This window comes from Chaetura pelagica, unplaced genomic scaffold (assembly GCF_000747805.2).
Source record: "Chaetura pelagica isolate M959 unplaced genomic scaffold, ChaPel_1.0 scaffold69, whole genome shotgun sequence".
In the NCBI taxonomy this organism is placed as follows: domain Eukaryota; kingdom Metazoa; phylum Chordata; class Aves; order Apodiformes; family Apodidae; genus Chaetura; species Chaetura pelagica.
The window spans coordinates 31,145-52,538 of NW_009970724.1; the positions used below are offsets into that span (position 1 = coordinate 31,145).

Sequence of the window (21,394 nt, forward strand, 5' to 3'; positions counted from 1 at the left end):
CCCTCAGCCCCGGGATTCTGTAGGAAAGCCCGGCGGGCGCGGCGGCCCCTGCCCTGTCACCCCCAGACCCCCCAGACACGGAGCCTGGCCCGGACCTGCAGCCTGCTCCGTATTCTGCTGAATTATTTTGGTTTGTTGTTTTTTTTTTCCCCTCCCTTTTAAGAGCGGAAAGCGTAGCGAAGGGATTCCGAGCTGGAAGCCGGGTGTGCTGGGATGAGGTGAGTGCTGGGGGCGGAACGAGTCAGCGCTGCACCCCCAGGGATGCTCGGGGGGGCTCCCAAGCGCGGGCTGGGCAAGACCTGGTCCGGGTTAGCCTGGCAAGGAGCGATCCTTCAGCCAGCAGGGGCAGGAACGCCTGCAGAAAGCTCTTCCCCTTCCTGTCATGTCTCGACTCAGCTGCCAGGGTGTGAAAACCGAGGGAGCGCGTTTCGGGGGTGCGGGAGGGCCCGGGAGCGGCGGGGAAGGGGGGACGTGCGGGGTGTGGGCAGATAGATACTCGTTTCGCGGTAGGACCGTCCCGGCAGCGGCGTTGCTGGGGTCGTAGGGAAGGCGGAAAGATGTGGGCGGGGGGAACTGGGCGAGAGCGAGCGGTGGAGAGAGGTTGTGAGCAGCTGGATCCTCTCCTCTCCCTCTCCTCTCCTCTCCGGCCTGGAGCTCCCAGTGTTCAGGTTTGCAGCTGTGACCTCTGGGGCTGAACCGGAGCAGTCGGGTGTCGTGGAGGCTGTTGGGCACCTCTTTGCAGGGCTCCCAGCGAGTCCCTGGTGGCAGCAGCGAGATCCCAGGCTCCAGGAAAGAGATACACCCAGAGAGCCCCCAGCCTCATTGGGCATCACCCCCGAAAATGAACTGGACGTTCTGCCTTTATCTTGGAGAGACTGGGTTTTCTTTTCTCCTTGGAGGTGTCTTGGGGTCAGGCTGTGGTTCCCAAGGAGCTGCTGCTTTGGTGGTGGTGTGGCAGGGAGGCAGGGCAAGGAGAGGGACAGAGCTGGGGGCCAGCAGGACCAGCTGGGGGTCAGCCCGAGATGTGTTCCTGGAAGCTGTGCTAGGTCTGTTTTGCACGAGCTGGGGATTTCCAAGCACCAGATGAGCTGGGGGAAGCACCAGTGTGGCTTCCCACTGGCAGCTCCCCCCAGCTGGGGCACGGGGGGTGCTGAGTCCTGCTGCTGCTCTGGAGGTGGGTGCTCAGAGCTGCCTTGGAGGAGGCTTGCACCTCTCATGGGTCTGTGCAGCACCAGGGGATTTTGGGGGCAAGGGGATGCTGCTGAGAGCTCAGGGCTTCTCTGCAACTTCTCCAGCCTGTGTACTGGGCCTTGATTCCTCTCCCAGCATCTTGTCTTGGCTCGTTTCCTGGAAATTTCCATCATTTAGGTTATATTTGGGATTGGCAGCCAATAACCCCGTTTCTCACAGACAGCCCAGCCAGGGCTTGGCTCCAGCAGGAAGCACAGAGAGAGTGGGGCCAGCACCCTGAGACTGTACTCCCCAGCATCATCCTTCTGCAAACCCTCTTCATTGGGTGACTAAAACCAGAGGTGGCTTTTGCAAAGGCTGGGAGGGAGGGGATACATTCCTCTCTGGGAACCCGTATGCCCACGGCCCCTGGCTAGATTGGGGCTGAGGTGGCTGCAGTGCAAGGAATGCTCTGGAGAGGCAGCTTTGGCCTTTGGGGCACTTCTGATCAACTTTCAAATCTACCAAGAAGGACCCCCAGTTGCAAAGATACTCTAGGACAGGTTGAAGATGAAACTTTGCAACAGGACTTCTTGAAGTGAAACTCAAGATACGGGGCTGGTGAATCAGCAGCCAGACAGTAACACTTCCTAGAGCAGCAAAAATCCAGCTGAGCTCCAGGTCCAGCTGGTTTCTGGTCAGACTGTCCAGCTGGAGGCTGGCTGGCTGTTTTGGGCTCAGACAGAGGGTGGTTGAGCTGATGCCTTCCCTGCTCCTCCCCCCGGGGATGGGGCAGGATGGGACTTTTACGCTGCCTGTGGTGGGGAGAAGGGAATCCCCTAAAGCAGGGAAACAGAAGTAGGTATCTGGGCTGCCAAAGGCAAGATGCCCCAGGGAAGCCCCAGTGGGATGTGCAGAACTGGTAGTATTTAATCTACACTGTGTTCTGTAGTGCCTGGACTTACATGGATCTGTGCTCTCCCTCCACAGCCTTCCCAAAGCAGTGGGAGCTGGAGTCTCCCTATGGATTAGCTGTGGTGTTGGACCCCTCGTTGTGCTCCCTGGCCGTTGCAGTGCTGGTGAGGGTTGAAGTGTGCTGCTGAAGTGGCTTCCTGTGGTTTCCAGTCAGGTGTTTGTGCAAGTGTGTAACTGTCTCGGGCTGGATCCAGAGAAGATGTGCTTGGCACTGGAACTGCAGGAGCTGCCAGGGTCCGAGCCTTCCCCTCTCCTTAACCTCCCTGATCATTAATGCTTCCCAGGGGCACTTGCAAAGCACTTTTCCCCCTGAAGCCTTTGCTTTTGCAGCCCTTAATATAAGGGCAGCCCAGGGAGGGAGAGAAGTTTTGAAACTGGGGAAACTGAGGCAGGGTGTGTGGGACTGTCCCTGGTGCCCATGAACCTGGAGCCTGGCCATGGGTCTGACTGATCCTTCCTGCTGTCTTTCTGACTAAAGTCTATTTGGGGTCAAAAGTGGAGGGTTTTGGTGGTGACCTTGCCTTGTGCCTGCAGGACTGGGGGGGAGGAAGCCCCCCCTTCCACTGCTCTGCCTGCTTTCCCCTTTTGTTTGGCCAGTTTCTAAACAGACTTTCAGAGTTGTTTTTGATTTATAACAAAGCCTTCTCCTTGCAGTGTTCCTCTGTGGTTTTCAAATGATAAAAAAAGGCAAAAAAAAAAAAACTCAAGGAAAAAAAAAACCACAACAAAACAACTCTGAAATCTGAAATTAGCAGCTTAGTTTGACCCTGAACTTACATCCCTGACATCCAGTTCATTTCCTTTCGTCTCTGGACATGTCAGCAATCTAGGAAATCAGCTTTTCATGTGTTTTCATGCTACTTCCAAGCAGTGGCCCTGCCTTGCCCTTGCAGAACTTAACCCTGGGCTCCTTTGGTTCTTGCTAAATCTAACTGAGTTTTGCTTCTGCTGCTACCAGTAAGAACAGGGGCAGGACTGCCAGCAGTCTCTGGAGCCATGGATGGGGCTTTGTGGGCACTCAGCTGGGTTTGAAGCCAGCCCTCTGCAAAGCTGAAGCTATTTTGGGCACACGGATGAGGGTGAACACGAAGCATGCGACGGTGCAGAAAGGGATGTGTGAGCCCCCCGGGTGGTCAGTACCACCCCGTGGTGGGAACTGTGATGCAGTGAAGTGGGGTTGCAGCCCTTGCCAAGGCTCCTTTTGGGAAAGCTTTGATTTTGCACGTGGGAACCAAAGGCAGGGGCCTGTGGGCTGCCATGGGGCGCTGATCCAGGCCCTGCCAGCCTGTGCTGGCAGGGGGATGTGTATGGTCATGTTGTAGGAAGCTGCTGTCTAAGCTTGTTGAATGGCAGCTTGCCCTTTGGATTTCCCAAAATGGGCCATGTGAGCAGTCAGTTGGGCTTGGAGCTTTGGGCTTTATCCTCCTGTCCCATCCCAAGCCCCAGCAGACCACTGCCTGATTTCCAGGATCACGGCCTGATTTTCAGGAACACAACAGCCCTGAATGTCAGACTCGGCTGAACTCTGCTGCAGCTAAACCTTGGAAAATCCTTGGAAGAGCAGGGGCTGAATCAGATGTGTAAAGGTGGACCCTTGGTCTTGTGTTTGCTGCCAATGCCCTTTTCCAGCAGTTAGACCGGGGACGTCACCGAGTCCATTCCCAAAGGACTTTGCCCTTCTTCCCCCAAAGTGGGGCTGGGTCCTGGGTCCCTGCTGTGTCCCAAGGGGAAACTGAGGCGTCGGTGACTTTGCAGAGCCAGTTCTCTCCAAGCTGGTATGTCCCATCTCAGTGCCCCAGCTGCAAGGGCCATAGCTGGTATTCCGAGCCCCAGTCCTGGCCTCTGTGCAGCTCCCTCTCTACGCTGCTCACATCCTTCTCTGCACTTTGATCTCTCTGGGCAGTAAAAGCTTTGGAGTCGATGTAAAGAACAAATTTTGGCCTGCTGCCTCTCTCTGCTTCTTCAGGTTGTAAATGCCAGGATATGTTTTTGGCTTTGTGTTAAATTCAATTTCTGGAGAACATTTTCTCCAGGAAAGATTCACAAGGCCCTTTAACGACTTGGTGATTTGGTAGTGATGCTGGTGAGGATCCAGAAAGCAAAACCACTTGTGTTACTCTGGCATGTGCTGCTGCCTGGGGAGCAGAGAGGCTGCAGTGCTGTGCTGCCATCCCGTCAGCTCAGGGGACAGATCTGCTCCAAGCAGACTTGGGCAGCAGTGGCCTTTGCTATCCCATTCCCTGGAAACTTAAAAGATGCATGGCAGGAAAACACTGGCAGATGCTTAGCAGGCTTGTTGCATTATTTTTATTCTTTTTTCCCTTTTAACCTGGTATCTTATTTGCATAGTACTGAAGCATGAAGCACATTCCCACCTGCCTGATGCGTGAGAACAGCTTGGAGGGTAACAGAGATCCAGTTGTGGATGATGCAGAGATGCAGTTGTGGGATGAGTTACAGGTCTGGCTTCAGGAGATGAAACACAGAGTTTATTACTCCATGAGTTGCTCAGGATTTGCACAGGACTTGAAGTGTGAGGCACAGGAACACAGGAATCCTCTTTATTCATGGAGAACTGATTTCACTGCTGATGGCCCCTGCAAGTGACACATTTGTTGGGATATCATCTGCCAGGGTGGCTTCTTCTCACTCCACAACAACCCAGTCCCTGCCTGGAAGAGCCTGCAAACAGCAGTAGCTCCTGGAGCCAAGCAAATGCAACCAAGACCAGCAGAAATGGCAACATGGAGAGATGTCTGTTGGTGCAACTTGCCTTGCTGAAATCCCAGGGAAACCTCCTGGATTGGATCCCTGTCCCCATCTGTACTGATGCTAATCCAGAGGGGCTGTGTGACCTGGTGGGATTGGTCAGGTCTAACACGAGGATAACAGAGTTGTTCATCCTCTGTCTACCCAGCAATGAGAGTGAGGACACAGGCTTGGCACAGTGCCCCTCCAGCCCTGTGGGGTGGCAGTCCCTGGGCTTTGGTCAGGTGCTGGACAGAGGGGCTGCTCAGCTTTGTCAGGGGTCGTGGACTGGGCAGGGTCAGGGATGCCAGAGCAGCAGGACAGATAACTGTGTGCTGCATCATCCCCATCCTGAGAAGCTGCCAAGTGTCCGGTGGGCAAATCCTGATTTCTCCTTATTTGTATGATTGTTTATTTTTTCTTCATTTGAATGGCCTTTATGTTTCAGCCAGAGCCCTCTGCTGCTGGCTGGTGACAGGAGAGAGAGGAAAAATAATCCACATACGAGGGCAGGGACAGCCCCATGTCCTGGTTTGGTGGGGGCAGCCCCATGTCTTGGTTTGGTGACAGAGCCAGTTAGTGACAGGAGCTTTGAGGGGGGGAGAATGCAGCAGAGGTGCTGCTGGCCCCCTCCCTCAGCCCCATCATGCCTACCTCCCTATGGGCAGCCCTCATTCCAACATACAGGCTCGATGCCTCAGCCCAAAGGGAAGCCTGGCATTTCCTACTTTACTAGATTAGGATCCCCATTGCAGTAGTTATATATATGTGTATGTGTGTGTGTATGTACATATTTTAGAAACTGCATTACCAAACTCCCTAAGAAGCCTTTTTCTAGAGGTGTTATCAACAGGATATGCCTTGAATATGTGACAGCCAATTGGGAAGCCCCGGATAAGGGTTTGTTTTTTTTAAATGACCTCGTTGTGCCCAGAGTCCCCTGGCCTTTGTTTGGCTCCCTCAGGGCTCCTGTACCGAGACCCTTCTTCCTCTCAGGACAGGCAGGAGCCATGGCACAATGCCATCTCCCTCCAATGGTTGGCATTTTGGGAAAGCTCATGCTTTTATTTATTTTAATTTTTTTTTTGTGTGTGTATGTACATATTTTAGAAACTGCATTACCAAACTCCCTAAGAAGCCTTTTTCTAGAGGTGTTATCAACAGGATATGCCTTGAATATGTGACAGCCAATTGGGAAGCCCCGGATAAGGGTTTGTTTTTTTTAAATGACCTCGTTGTGCCCAGAGTCCCCTGGCCTTTGTTTGGCTCCCTCAGGGCTCCTGTACCGAGACCCTTCTTCCTCTCAGGACAGGCAGGAGCCATGGCACAATGCCATCTCCCTCCAATGGTTGGCATTTTGGGAAAGCTCATGCTTTTATTTATTTTAATTTTTTTTATGGCCAGAGGCAGCTGCTTGTGGCAGGGGAGGAGAGAGCATCCAAGAAATATCTCACAGTCATTACCCTTGGGTGATAAATTAGGATAATGGGGCTGGAGCTGTTAAGCTCCCACCCAGGCACATGATCTGGGGAAGGTTTGCAGGTGCTCCAGTATTACAGTCATCCTGCATAACATTGTGTGCTGGCTGTGACCCCTTCTATGAGGCAAAAGGCACCCAAAACCAAGAGTTTCGGGTCTGGTTGAAGCTGGGTGCAGCAGAGCATGGCAGGGTTTGGTACCACGATGTTGTGAGCTATGCAATGGTGGCAAAGCATCAGCCCAGTCTGCAGGAAAGGCTGTGGTCAGTGCACTGAGGGCACCCACACTAGGGCCTGCACTTGTACTTGCACCAGGGTATTCTCCTTGCAGCCACATGCTGGTTGTGGTGTAGAAACCCCTGAAGGGCAGATTCTGTGGTTTCTGAGGTGATCACCAGGTCTTGCTGCCTCCCAGCGATGCTCCCATGGGTAGACTTTGAGAATAGCAGAGGGATTCCCTGGCAAGACATTTAGCTGGGCAAAGTAAAATCTGCCTGTGGCTCAGGACTAAGTTTAGAAAACAGTTTACATAGCAAGCTTTGGGCTGCAAGCTGTCTTTTTAATGATGAACGTGCACCCAGCTTGGTTTGGCTTGGGCACCATTCCCTCCTGCTCTTGACTTTGGGTTAATTGACTTCCCCTTTCCATGAATCTTTTCCTTCCTATTTTTTGTTTAACTCTTTCTCCACCTGCTCCTGTCAGGGGGAGGTTGTTGGAAGACTTTCTCTTCCCTAAGCCTCAGCGAAGCATTTAGCACAAGGGGGCCTTGATCTCACACAAACACCACCAGTGATGAGCACAGGTAACTAAAGGCACAAGTGTATTTCAGCCTGTCCAGCACAGCCTGGGGCAGATGGGATTTCCACTGGCACTGCAGGGAAGAACAGAAAAAAAGGGGAAATACCTCAGCTGTAGTCTGTGCTGCAAACCTCAGGCAGGAAGGGGTGAGCTCAGCAGTTTGCCAAGCTGTGACTTCCAGACCAAGTGACCCGGAGCATTGGCTGGACACCCCAACTGTTCCCGCGTGCGTTGTGTGGGAGCCTGGAGGGCCGGCCGCGTTGCAGCACGTCACCTTGCTGTGCTGGGCTGTTGTTTCCCTTCCTCGGATGTGGGTTTTGTTCTTTTGAACAAACACAGGGGGCAGAAGAACAAAAAATAATCTCCCCTTTCCCATTGATCTCGGCACTGGGGCTGTGTGAACCAGCAGGCAGCTGCGGTCACAGCGCGGTCCCCCGGGGCATCGCAGGGCCAGGGGTGAGTTGCACTGAGAAATCCCTGGGAAAGAGATGCTTCCCCTCTGCTGGAAGAGGAAAGGGTCGCCAGGTTGGGATGCTCTGGGCTGGTGAGCTCCACTGATATCGTGGCGCTCACTTTATTGCAGCGGTTATTGCTAAAAGCCCTGGAGGTAAGAGGCTGGCTGGAGCCCCAAGAGCTGCAGGTGTGCTCGGGAGGGAGGAAGGGCTCTGCCTGCCATCCTGCTTTTCATGGGCAAGTCTGGTGGGTGCTCACCCTCTCTGCCGCTGGTATCTGCTCTGTAGGTCATCTTGGTGAGTGCAGAAGGGCCAGGAGCTCACCTTAAATCTCTGTCCCTGTGTGCTGCCACAGCAGCAGGGCCAGCCAATATCCTGGTGGGAATTAATCCTGGCAAACATGGCCAGGCATGCAGCTGCCTTCATAGGTGACCACAATTTCTTCTTCTCCTAGAAACCTCCACCACTGAAGACCTGAGTCTTGGGTTTCACATTGTGTCAAGCCTCTGCCTTCACCCTAGCCAGCCCTGCCCATGATGGCCTTGTGTCTCAAGCAAGTCTTCAACAAAGACAAAACATTTCGTCCCCGAAAGAGGTTTGAGCCAGGCACCCAGCGCTTCGAGCTGTACAAAAAAGCTCAGGCCTCCCTCAAGTCTGGGCTGGACCTGAAAGCAGTGGTGCAGCTGCCTCCTGGTGAGAGCATCAATGACTGGATTGCCGTGCACGTGGTGGACTTCTTCAACCGCATCAACCTCATCTACGGCACCATGTCGGAGTACTGCACAGAGAAGAGTTGTCCCATCATGTCAGGTGGGCTCAAGTATGAGTACAGGTGGCAGGACGATAGCAAATACAAGAAGCCCACCAAGCTGTCGGCCCCACAGTACATGTGTATGCTGATGGACTGGATTGAGATGCTCATTAACAACGAGGACATCTTCCCAACCAGGATCGGTGAGTGTGCTCTGGTTCTTCATGAGGTTGTGACTGGTGGGGATTCCCAAGCTGCTGGTGCACTTCATGGTTGGTATTGCTGAACTTTGTGATCCCAAGGATCACAGCATTTCCTGTCACAGATGTTCCTCAGTGTCTGTTGCATCCCCCTTGCTGCAAATCAAGCTTGGGATTCCTCATCTGGCTCCTAAGGGATGTGAGAAACAATCTGGTTCTTTTCTGGCTTAACCTTTTTCCACATATTCTGTGACTGTGAGAAATGAGGCCTGGTGGGTCATCAGCTCCCTTGCCCTTCCTCAAAGAGCTGAGCCACAGGGCTGGTTAAAGGTGGTCACCACATCCCTGCAGTGTGCTCTTCTCTTGATGAACCAACGCTGGTTTTCCAGTTAAGTTCATGGTCCCAAGGTCTAACTCCCATCGCAACTTGTTGCTCCACTTCTCAGCTCTTTTCCATTTCTGCTAATTTGTGTCAGCCCTGATTATACACCACATCTTGCTATTTAGCTGAGGCATTGCCCAAGCAGAGATGCCTGACCCAGGATCTGACCCTTCCAGCTGCCAAGCCCCAGTGTGTATGATGCATCCCTTCAAAAGGTTTGGCCTGAAGAGCTTGCAGCAACTGCCAAAGGCAACACAGCTTGCAAGTGAACCCCTCTCCTGCTGACCTACAGTGCTTGGCAGCTGCTGGGACTGCTATTAGCCCTGCTACTTAGGTGATTTCTTGTATTTTGGGGAGGTGAGTTCAAGGATTGGAGCTGATAAATTGGGTGGTGGGGCTGCCAGAGCATCAGGTTGCACTGTGGAGCAGTTGCTTCTCAGATGAAATGCAAAGCTGCTTGAAAGCAAAATATTTAAGGAGTTTTGGGAGTCTGCTTGACCTTTTTTGTTTTCCCAAGCAGCACATCACACAAAAAAGAAATCAGCACAGTTTAGACTCAGGATTTTTATTTATATGCTAGGAAACATTGAAGAAAATAATCTGTGTGGGATTACTGGCTGCCACTAACTGTTGTAGCCCTGTTTGGCTGTGATGTAGTATCTAGTTGTGAGTCTTTTTTGGGAAAGTCTTTGGCCCTCACAGGCTCAGAGAGGTCATGGTTCTCTGGAAGCAGGAGGGAGGCAGTGACTGCAGGCTGGTTGTGCCAAACTCTGAATTTCAGCTTTCCAGGATGGGTTGACCTCCCCCCAGACCCCTGGTTCAACCTGGCTGGCTGCACTGGCTCTGGTTTCCAGTTTTCCTTTCTTTTCAGTATAGCAGTAGTTCTGAGTGAGGTCCAGGCTGGCTTCAGGCAGTTATGTGGCACACCCACTTTTTTTTTCTTCCAAAGCCATTCCCAGGGTCCCTTTCCAATCCCCTTTCTAAGGGAGGGACCCTCATGTTCCTGAGTGACTTCAGTCTCCTTACTGGTGTGTCTTGGTGCTTCTGGCCTCCCACGTGTGAAAGGGAACTTACTCTGGGATCGTGCTTTCATAGGATCATAGAACTGTTCAGGTTGGAAAAGCCCCTTGGGATCACAGAGTCCAACCATCATCCCTGCTCTACAAATTCTCCCCTAAACCACATCCACCAACACCACATCCAAATGACCCTTAAACACATCCAGGGATGGTGACTCAGCCACCTCCCTGGGCAGCCAATTCCAGTGTCTAACCACTCTTTCTGTGAATGTTTTTTCCTGATGTCCAGTCTAAACCTCCCCTGTTGCAGCTGGAAGCCCTTCCCTCTTGTTCTGTCACTAATTACCTCTGAAAAGAGACCAGCACCAACCTCTCAACAATGACCTTTCAGGTAGTTGTAGAGATTGATGAGGTCTCCCCTCAGCCTCCTCTTCCTCAAACTAAACATTCCCAGCTCCTTCAAGCGTTCTTCATAAGACTGATTCTCTAGGCCCTTCACCAGCTTCGTTGCCTCCTCCGTCCTCGCTCCAGCACCTCAATATCTCTCTTGAATTGAGATGCCCAAAACTGGATGCAGCACTCCAGGTGTGGCCTCACCAGTGCTGAGCACAGCAGTAAAACACATGAAATGCTGTTGTCAGCATGGGGAGGAGGGACCCAGTGGCATTTTGTCATCAGTATGTCCCCAGTTAACTGCCTTTCAGTGGCCTGGCGGGTAGTTGCTCGGCAGCTCTGGCATTTCAGAGGATGGAGGTGTTTGGCCGGAGGGAAATGTCACATCCGCCCGTTCCCGACAGGCTGCTCCTTGGCACCGCGCCGGATGACGGGGGAGGCTGGAGGATGCGCAGCAGGGAGGGACGTGGGCCTCAGGGACAGCAGCCAGGGCAAGCAAAGGGAGATGCTCAGCCTCCCTCCTAAAGAGCCAGGCCCTTGGGAAAACACCCAGGACAAAGGGAATAAGGCACAGAGGGAAAAGCGAATTTCATGCTTGGGGGATGAGACGGTGGCCTTATCACTGCCTGCGTGCATCTCAGCTTTCCCTGCTGGCTCCTCTTTGCCATCTGCAATAAAACTGTCCCAGTACAGAGATTTTCCTGGCTAAGGCCACCTGACAGCAGACAAAACAGTCTTCTTTTTAAACGTTTTTTTTTAGAAACAGCAAATGTTCCCCAAACTTGATAATGTTACCAGAGGCTCAGCATCCCTCTCCACCCAAATCTACAAAGCCCAGCACGTGATTCAGCAGGGCTCACTCCCCCCTGGCTGGTATGGAGGTATGGGTCAGAGGGCAAAACCTTCACCCTGGGCTGAGAGGCTTAGTTAGAAATGAGCAGAGATGGTTCGTTGGCTTGTGGGCTCACAGGGTCCTTCAGCATTGTCGGGGAGACCTTGGTTGGGGTAAATGAGCACAATTGCACTGAGCACAGCAGAGTTGGGCTGATTTGCACCATCTGGTCCTTCAGCATGTGTCAGCTGTAGAGGTGGGAGGGGACCAGAGCCAGCTGGGTGACAAACACCTTTGATTTTGCCATACTGTGTGATGTGGAGCTTGTGCCAGCTCTGTAGCAATTCTGGTGGGACAGACAACATCCAAAATAGCAACAAGGGAGATCGATGCCAGCAGACAGCTTGTGACCTGGCAGAGTTAACCAGCAGGACCATTGCCCTTGGCTGGCATGTTTGCACCTGTAAAATATCCCTATGGTGGCTGAATGGGGCTGGGGGGATGCCAAGCCCTCTGTGTACCACAGCAAGGGGCAGGGGGAGATACTGTGTCTTCCCCATCCTCAGGGAAATCCACCTGCAGGGTGGTTCCAGTTAAAGACTTTGCTGCATAATCCTTCCTCTAGAGTGGAAACCTGTTTGTCTCCCAGTCAAGATGAGGCAAGTCTCTGCAAGGGGTGAGCCATGCCAACCTGATCACTATAAATCTACAGCAGCAGCAGCTTTCCCAGATGATCCATATCAGTTTGCATGTGCTAGCACTCTGTTTCCACTCTTCCATGTAGCTGTCCTGAAAAATTCATTTAAATAGAGAATAAGCATTGTTCCCATGCAGGGAGAAGAATAAATGATTCTACAGGTATATTTTTACCAGCTGGTAAAACTATATCAGTAGATTTCTTTAGTGAGTGGCCACATTAAAAAAAAATCACCATCTGGGAAAACTCGTCTCCTCTTGGTAATTGTTCTGTCCTGTGGTGCCTGGTTTTAGGGAGCTGCTGCTGGGAAGGAGGATTGGATGGGGTAAGGGTCAGCACCAGGCTGGGGGCTGCACAAGTCCAGGTGTCCTTCATCAGCACCACCACAGCTGCTGGAACCTCCTTGTTGTTAAATCCTTGAGGACACAGGGTTTGGACCAGACCCAGCGCCGGAAACACCCTGTGCTCTGCCAAATGTGGCTCTAAAGAGCATCAGTCACAGGAGATTTTGGAACAGTTCTTGGAAAGCTTTTCAAAACTCAAGTTCAGCCATTCAAACATGGTCCCAAAACAATTATTAAAACCAGAGAAAACTTGATTCAGAATGATCTGATACTTTCTCCCTGCAACAGGATAAAAATGTTCAGAATTCTGCTAATTATTGCCATTCTCTCAGCTGGTTATTTTTTACAGGATTTGTCTTTTTTCCCCCTGCCTATTTTCTTCCAAAATTAACACCACACTAGCTTGCAGATGCCATGAGTTTTAAATGGGGCTTTGAAGGCTTATTTTTAGGAAAAAATGAATCACCGAACAAGACAGTGGCCAAGATGGGATTGAGAAATAACAACAATAATTCATCACGTAGTTTATTGAATTAATGCTTTTGCAGGGGAAAAAAAAAAATACAATTGCCAAGAAGCAAAATATCTTCCCAGTACTGATTCATCATGAAAAAAATCAAATTGGCTGGAGCACAAGGGTAATTTTTTTCGGGGAAAAAAAAAATACAATTGCCAAGAAGCAAAATATCTTCCCAGTACTGATTCATCATGAAAAAAATCAAATTGGCTGGAGCACAAGGGTTAGGGATGGGGGACATGGCAGGAAAGATCCAAGAGCCATTTGCAGTCCCTTCCCGTAAGTGCAGGCACTTTGTTACCCCTCATTTTCATTTCCTTTGATTTATGGTCCCACATGGTTTCCTTACGTTTTGAAGCAATCAGGCCAGAGTGGGGAAAACAGATTTCTCAGAGCATTAAATCACATCTTGGGGTTTTCAAGCAAAACATCCAAGATAAACTGAAGGTGCTAATTCATTTCAGGGCTGGGAGTCCCAGCGCTCAGCAGCGCCCGGGCTGCGTGGCAGGGAGTGGAATTGTACCTGCTGTAAGTACAGCTTTTGCTCTGGCCTGGGGTTCTCCCTTTTTCACCACCACAGGTGGATGCTCTGCTCACTCCTCCTGGGATTGGGCTCATCTCCACGCTGGGACAAGGGATGTTCCTGATTGGTCTGTGTGCAGTGCCTGGGTAGCACATACCTATGATTGTGGGTGGAGGAAAAGAGGTGACCTTGTGTATAAATGTTTTTCTTGGCATTTGAGGAAGTTTATGTTGCATCTCCTGGTCTCCTTCTCATCACTTATCATGCAAGATGAGTCAGAGGGGGACAAAATTCATCTATGTGGACTTAGTCCCACCAGCCTCATCCCTTTTTCTCCTGCTGGTTCGTGCCACAACCTCAGAGGTGGAGAAAGTCCCCCAAGCAAGGACCACCACTGCCCCACTCAGAAGTGTTGTTATCAGCACTTTGGCCACTTTTGGGGTCTCCCTGTCACCGGCTGTAACACTGATCTGCCTGGCCCAGCCTGGCAGGGAGGTGTGAGCCATGGTGGGAGCAGCTTGCTGGCCTGCACACCTGGGGAACAGCCCCATTGCTCCCCCCTTCCTGTCATGGTGACCCCTTCTAGCAGCCAGGATGGCTCCAACACAAACCCACAGGGGCTTGGCTGCTCAGTGTAAAGCAAAACTTCTGCAATGGGGGGATAGGGGCATGGCCAGTCCTGAGACCCCTGTCCCAGGGCCTTCTCCTTGCTGAGATGTGCTGGCTGCAGTGTGTGCCTGGCTGCAGGGAGGAGGCACAGCCTACTCTTGCTGTGTCCCCTTGTGTGCTGGAGAAGAAGTCACATGTGTTGTCTGCTGGACATTTATCTGCACCAGCAGCCGTGACTTGGGGCAAGTCGTGTTGATGCCAGATCCTTCTGCTGCTCTCTCCAGGTTGGTCAGACACAGCCTTTTCTGGGGAGCTTTTCCCTTGCAGCTCTGGGCAAGGGGATGGGGAAATTCTCCAGTTCCTCCCTGGTGTGTCTGGTGTCTGCTGGGGCTGCCATGGGTTGTTTTCCAAGTCACTGGATCAGCAGCGAGGCACGATCAGACACCCACTCGGCTTCCTTCCCAGGGGAAAGAGCTTTCATCAGGGGGTGCTGGCCCAGGCACAGGGTCCAGTCGGGCATCTGCAGCATGTGCTGAGGGTCCTGGCACAGAGATGACTGTAGCACAGGGAGGGGATGCAGGACCCAATGGCCCAGCCCCATGCTGGGGCTGCCTGTGCCTCCCCGAGCAAGAGGGGTGATGTGGGGAGACAGAGCCAGAGCTGGATCCCAGTGATCCCTGGACCCGAAGGACCGTAGCTGGTGGTGTCATGAGATTGTAGGGTTAGATGCGTTATGTAGGAGTCCATGGGTAACTACCAACCACCACTACAGCTTGGCCATGTCTGGAGGAGGTGGCCACACACTGACACCTTGTGATGGACACAAAGAAGGGCAGCCCAGCTTCACCTCTCAGGAGCTGCTGCTGGTTTCCTGTGAGAGCACAATGAAGGGGTAGCCCAGAAAGGTACTTTGAAGGTCTTGGCTGCTTGGTGATATATTTCCAGGCATCATTAGGTACAAGATAGCCCAGGAGCTCCCATAGTTGCTGACAGCCATGAGATTTGGACTAGATGATCTTTAAAGGTCCCTTTCAACCCAAACGATTCTATGATTTATGCTAAATCTCTGTTCCCTGATACAAGAGCTGCTTTTGGAGAACCCAGGATGTAGCTGGAGGTATCTCCCCTGTAAGTGTCTCAGCTCCCAACATGTCCATGAAGGATAGCTGGTAACTGGATAGGATAAGACAGTTCCTGGCTAACCTCAGGACAAAAGTGGTGGAAAGCCACTTGTCATCATCTGGCAGTTCTGGAGGTGGCTCATCTAACAGCTGTATTTGGGCCATAAATGCTATCAGCCCTGGGAGTCTGAGATCCTTTTGAGCTGCTGTTCACTGTCTGATCTTCTCTCTCAGTTCAGGACTGGGTTGAACTTTGGTGCTTTCCCCCTCTTGGCAGTTTGGTGATAAAGTCCTGGTGGCTGGTCAGGTCTGATTTCTTCCCCCTTGCCTGCTTTGACCTGAGAAGACACTAGGCAAGTGGGATGGGTGACAAACTGGAGGCAACAAATGTCCTGCTGTCTGCCTGCTGGCACCTTGCTGAGTTCCTGGCAGCGACTGCTCAGTTCTGGTCCCAGAGAGACAGGCTGTTCAGAACAGTGTGTATTCCCCAGCCAGGCCTGGTGATGTGTGCTCATCAGAAATGACTGACCCTGATGAATTTTCTTTATTAAAAAAAATTATTCTTGACTAGTTCTTCAAAACTGGCCTGCAGAGGCCACCCTAAGAGCATGTCTGAGTCCTCAGGTGGGTGATTATGGTTTTTATTTGCTCAGCAACTTCTCACTCAGCACCAAAAGCTCAAATGATGCCACTGATGAAGCAAACTATGTCCCTCCTGACTGCAGAGAAACCTGGAGATCTCCCTCTGATCCCTGCCTCTCTCTGACTAGCAGGCAAGGAGAGCTCTGCAGCCAAGGGTGCAGGGCAGAAGCAGATCTCCAGTACCATCTCTGAGCTGCTGGCATGAAGAGAACCTAGTTGTACTTTGCCAGATGCAAACACCCTTCCCAGAAAATCCTACTGGGATCTATTGGAGCTGGCAGCAAAATGGGTCATGCTGAGAGCCCTGCAATGGGAGCAGCCCTGGGTCTACAGCCTGCTCATGGTTATGCAGAGCAGCAGCTGTGAATCAGTCTCAAAACCACCTCTGTGTTTGCATGAGAGCTAAGATATGTGTCCTCTGAGGGGTGGCCAGGACATCCGCCTGTGGGGTGAGCACACGGGCTTCTGTCCTGCCTGCTGCACCCACCCTGTGTGTGGAGCAAAGTGGGGCTGGGCTGGGGGTGATGCTGCTTCAGACCAAGGATTCTGTTCTTTGTGCTGTGATACTGGACCCAGCATCTGCCAAACCTGGGCCAAAACACAGGCTCCATGTGTGGTGTTGGAGGGACAGATCCTTTGTGTTTGCCACCTGGGGAGGACAGGGGCAGGGCACTGCTGCTGGGAAACAAACCTGCCAGGAGCCCTTGGGAAAAACAGTGTAATTGCTTAGTGAGGGTGATGAGGAAGAGTCAAAGATTAAGTTGCCATTTTCAATTCTTTTAGCTGAGAGCTTTGCTGATGCTTTTCACAGCACACAATGTGTGAGGTGGCCACGGTTGGGTGGAGGTTATTTTGAAAGGTTTTTAAGAGGTTATGTGCTGCATTAATAAGAAGCTAAGGGAGGAGGCTTGTACAACTGTGGGAAGGGAGGATTTATGTTGTCCTTTGCAAATTTGCATTAAATTGCTCAGGGGAGAGGAAGAAGCTTCAGGAAAACAAATTCTAGTTGCTTCATTTTTTGCCTCCCAAAAATATGTGCCACATTTCAAAGCCTGTTCTCTTAGGAGATTTATCCCAGCCTTGCTTACACTGACTGTATCACACTTCTGAGATTTTCACTGTGATAGAGGTGTGTTTAGATAAGGATGAAAATGTAGATGATGAAATTGTGTCCATGTGTGGGAAAAGGTTAAAAGTATAAAGCAATGTTTGGTGGGACCTGTTCTTGAACAACCTGGGAGGACATCTCAGGAGGGAGCATCATACAGGTACAATGCAGTTACAGCCTAAGCATTGTTAAGAGGGGCAGTTTTCTTCCTGTTTTAATGAGACTTTTGCTTAAAACAAGGATCAGGAAAAGAGGTAGAGAGCCCTCCTGTTTCTGTTGATGCATCAGAAGTGATGGTTGAGGGTGTGTGGAGGGAGAAAAACAATATGAACCATGTTTTTGATTCAGAGGACTAGGGAAGCTTTCTTTCCTGCTCAGAGGAAGTTGAGTTTTGTTCATGGACCTGGGTTGACAAGTTGACTTACACTCTGCCTGCACAGGCTTGCAGGGGAAAGGAAGGGAGAGAGGGCAGGTTTCTCTGGATGGAGCCAGATGGAGAGATGTGGCCTTTTTCACTGGGTGAGAAATTTTATCTCATGGGGAAGCTCCCCAGATCTTCATAAGATATCTGCATGAAATTGCTGTTTGGGCAATGAGGAAGTATGTGAGGAGAGATGGATGCCAGGTTGATCCAGTGTTGCTGTCACTCTTGATATTAGCCAAGGGAGTATTTTCTAACCACCCGTGGTTGCCTGTTAAGCACAGCAGGGACATTTAAACTCTAGCTGTTTTTTGTGGAAATGGTGAAATGGCTTCCAACTTGCTTCTCCTTTGCAGGTGTTCCCTTCCCCAAGCAGTTCCAGCAAGTTTGCACTAAGATCCTCACCCGCCTCTTCCGTGTCTTTGTCCATGTCTACATCCACCACTTTGACAGCATCATCAACATGGGTGCTGAGGCTCACGTCAACACCTGCTACAAGCACTTTTACTACTTCATCAGGGAGTTCAGCCTCATAGACCATCGGGAGCTGGAGCCTTTGGTAAGGATGTCCCAGGGATGGGGAGGTGGTAGGGGTGTGAGTGGTGTGGGCTGAACACAGCACTGGTATGTCCAGGTGGGGGCTGGACTCTGAAGCACATCCATTTTTTCTGCCCTGTAACCATCATCCTTAGTGCCCTGAGCCAGAACTTCCCAGCAACACTAAGGAAACCCTTTCCCCTTGGAGAAACCCCTCCTGAAACTTTGCTTCTGCTGCCATGTTACCAGTTGCTCTTCAATGTCCTCAGGACCACTGTAACATGATGTCCCTCCACAATGTCTTGGTAGCTCTAATGCAATTTGCACATCAAGGTGTTGCCAGCCAGTTCTTTCCACATAGCCTTCAGGGGTCAGATTTGAGCCCACATCTCCTCTCCCCAGTCTGGAGTTTTCCTGTTAGGAGACTTAAGGTTCCTGTTGGAAGTCTTAGTGTGAATTAGTTGTGGATGCCCTGTCCCTGGAAGTATTCAAGGCCAGGTTGGATGAGGCTTTGAACAACCTGGTCTAGTGGGAGGTGTCCCTGCCCATGCAGGGGGGATGGAACTAGATGATCTTTAAAGTCCTGTCAAACCCAAACCATTCTATGGTTCTGTGATTCAATTACAGTGAGACTGCAGGAAGACAAGCTCTGGTAGGACACCCAGTTCCAGACAACAGCTATAGAGGCCAAGCTGGAGCTCCAAGTTTCTCTGCAGCCTCCCTTGGGAAGCAATTAGCCAGGGAGAGAGTGAGAAACCTTGAAAATAGCAGAACTGGTGGGATGCAGAGGCCAGACAGCTGGGGCATGTGAGCTAGGAAACTCACACAGTTGGTTCTGTAGGAGAAGCAAGTGTGACACAGGCAAGGCTGAGTGTGGTCTGGCTTAGGGAGGGCAGGATGCAATGGGGAGAAGAATCAATAGGCCAGGTTGGATGAGGCTTTGAACAACCTGGTCTAGTGGGAGGTGTCCCTGCCCATGCAGGGGGGATGGAACTAGATGATCTTTAAAGTCCTGTCAAACCCAAACCATTCTATGGTTCTGTGATTCAATTACAGTGAGACTGCAGGAAGACAAGCTCTGGTAGGACACCCAGTTCCAGACAACAGCTATAGAGGCCAAGCTGGAGCTCCAAGTTTCTCTGCAGCCTCCCTTGGGAAGCAATTAGCCAGGGAGAGAGTGAGAAACCTTGAAAATAGCAGAACTGGTGGGATGCAGAGGCCAGACAGCTGGGGCATGTGAGCTAGGAAACTCACACAGTTGGTTCTGTAGGAGAAGCAAGTGTGACACAGGCAAGGCTGAGTGTGGTCTGGCTTAGGGAGGGCAGGATGCAATGGGGAGAAGAATCAATGGGAAGCCCAGTAGTTAGCATCTGATCAGGTCTGGGTTGCAGAAAAGGCTGTTTGCAGCAGCAGAGAGCCAGGGAAGACCATGAGGATCTAATCCCAGAGAGAGAAAAGAGCTGAGAGAAGTCCCAGCATGAGCTGCCTGTTTAGGAATATCAGGGATGCCCCTGAGTGCTAAGTGCTTTTGCTGCTTCTCTGCTTTCATGTGTCTCAATTTACTGCCTGTCTGCTCTGATGGTGATCTGGGAGAATGGAGGGATGAGGATCTAATCAGGGGAGACTTGAATGACAACAGCATCCTATGTTAATTACTTCAAATAGTTTGATTGTGACCTATATTATCACACGAGCCCTCAGCTCCAGAAAATGGCAGCTCAGCATCACTGTCTCCTCTGTTCATCTTCCTCACCACTGCTCCCTATGACAAACTTTAGCATTGATATACAGCCCATAATGGTGTCTTCTCCTTTGCCTGATGCTTGCTAATGTAAATAATTAGCACTTAATAGCCAAAGCAGGGGCTGACATTGCTAAATAGGCTTTCAATGCCAGTGACTCACATGCAACATGAGATGATTTATGGGTCTGGGTGAATCTAAGATGAACAGATTTTCCTTGTGTGATGCAACCAGGGTTAAACTACAAGGAAATGAGACACATTTACCTCTAGTCTGTCTGTGTCTCATCTCTTGGTGTGCCCATGTGTATCTGAGGTCTACAGCAGACCCAACCACGTGGGACACCTCCTTCCCCCAAGGCCATGACTTGCTGTAGGTGTGTAGGAGAGTGTCCTGCAACCAGAGGATGGCTGTGTCCAGGATGCAATGCTGAGTTGAGGAGGGAGGGAAAAGTTGCTGCAGCTTATGAACCACTTTCAAAAACTGAGAGTGGTCCTTCTAGCCATGTTGTTACCCCAGGGAGGCTACAGTTTGGCACTGCCATCAATCCCAAAGTCTGCATGGGTTAGAATTGAGCCAGTAGCTTCCAGCAGTATTTCTCTCTGCTGCAGGCAGGGAAAGCAATAATGCGAAGTTTCTTCATATGCATCCCAGAGGCTCTACTGAGCCCCTGGGACCTGGTGTGGCTCCAGTTCATTGTGCTGTGGAGTGTGTGGGGAGCCTGGTGCTCCTGCTGTTCTGGCTTTGCTTCAGCAGCAGTAGTGGGGATGCACCAATAGTAACATCCAACGTCTGCAGCACTTTCCACTTGACCTCAGTCCACTTTTCTGTGGTTAATTACTGTCCCCAGCCCAGGGTGGAGCACCAGTGACTTGCTTTGCTCATACACCTTCTCTACTGGGCTGTACCAGAGCTGTTGCTCTGATCCTAGGTGTTTTTAAGTCCTGAAGGATTCATCAGCTGGTTTGACACTTCAGCAAGGACAGGCAGTGCTTTGCATCTGCCTTCATTTTTGGCTAAGACTGCAGGGTTTAATTTTTGCAAATTCTCAAGGTTTGTGGAAAGGCAATAATCTCTCAGTAGGGATGAGATGAGGTTCTTTAAGAGGTTCAGTCTCTCTTGACAGCCTCATCAACCCAGATCACTCTCCTAACCATACATTTAAATGGCCAGTGAGCCCACATGAATCTCATGAGACTCCTGCCTGGAGATACCTCTTCCATGCCTGAGACTATGGAAGGACACCAAGCACGTGAAGGAAGCACATTTGGAGCTGGACAGTAGTTTTGGGTGCTGTAGTATGGTTAGAGCTTCCCAGATGTGGACTTTCTACAGAGAAGGCCCAGTGTTGAGAATTAGGAGTAAGAGGAAAGAAAAACCAGCACCTCCCCAGCCAGAAAATGACCTCTTAGACCCATGCAGTTTGAAAAAAATACAGGGATTGTGGGATGAAGGAGTTCTTGGTTTCTAAGCCTGCCTCTGGCTGAATCTCCTTTTGCTGCATCAGTTTCCTTTTTGTTAAACTTGTTTGGGAAATTATTTCTTAGCAGCAAATCGTGGTAGCCAAGAATGAGACAGATGCTTTGTACAGGCAGAACCAGTGACAGGCAGTGATTCACTCCCTGAAGAAACCCAGAACTGTGGGGTTAGAGGGAAGCTGTGCCCTTGTCTCCTTGATGAGGGCAGGTCATGGTGCTGGGCAGCCCTGGCAGAGGCCCAGCTGGTTGCACACCAAGGCAGAGCTGGGGGGGATTTCCAGAGTGTGATGAATGCCTTGGACATTTGGGGCCAGCCTGAGGAGCTGGCAGGCAGCTTGGGGGCCCCCCCAGCCCTTCCTGCTCAAGGCTGCTTTTGCATGTGGTGCTGTGCTAGCAGGGTGGGCTGGGAGCTGTTGCAAGAGGATGTCCACCCTCTTCTAACCCCCCCCCCCCCCCC

At 51.2% G+C, this 21,394-nt stretch overlaps 1 protein-coding gene across 1 annotated transcript in view; it reads left to right on the plus strand.

Annotated features, from left to right (window-relative positions):
- The first annotated feature begins 8,154 nt into the window (after positions 1-8,154).
- MOB3C (MOB kinase activator 3C) overlaps positions 8,155-21,394 on the plus strand; it is a 15,014-nt gene continuing 1,774 nt past the window's right edge. Inside the window, exons 1-2 of the mRNA XM_010006540.1 lie at positions 8,155-8,575; positions 17,537-17,739. Coding sequence (XP_010004842.1) covers positions 8,155-8,575; positions 17,537-17,739 — 624 coding nt within the window. The remainder of the gene's footprint in view (positions 8,576-17,536; positions 17,740-21,394) is intronic.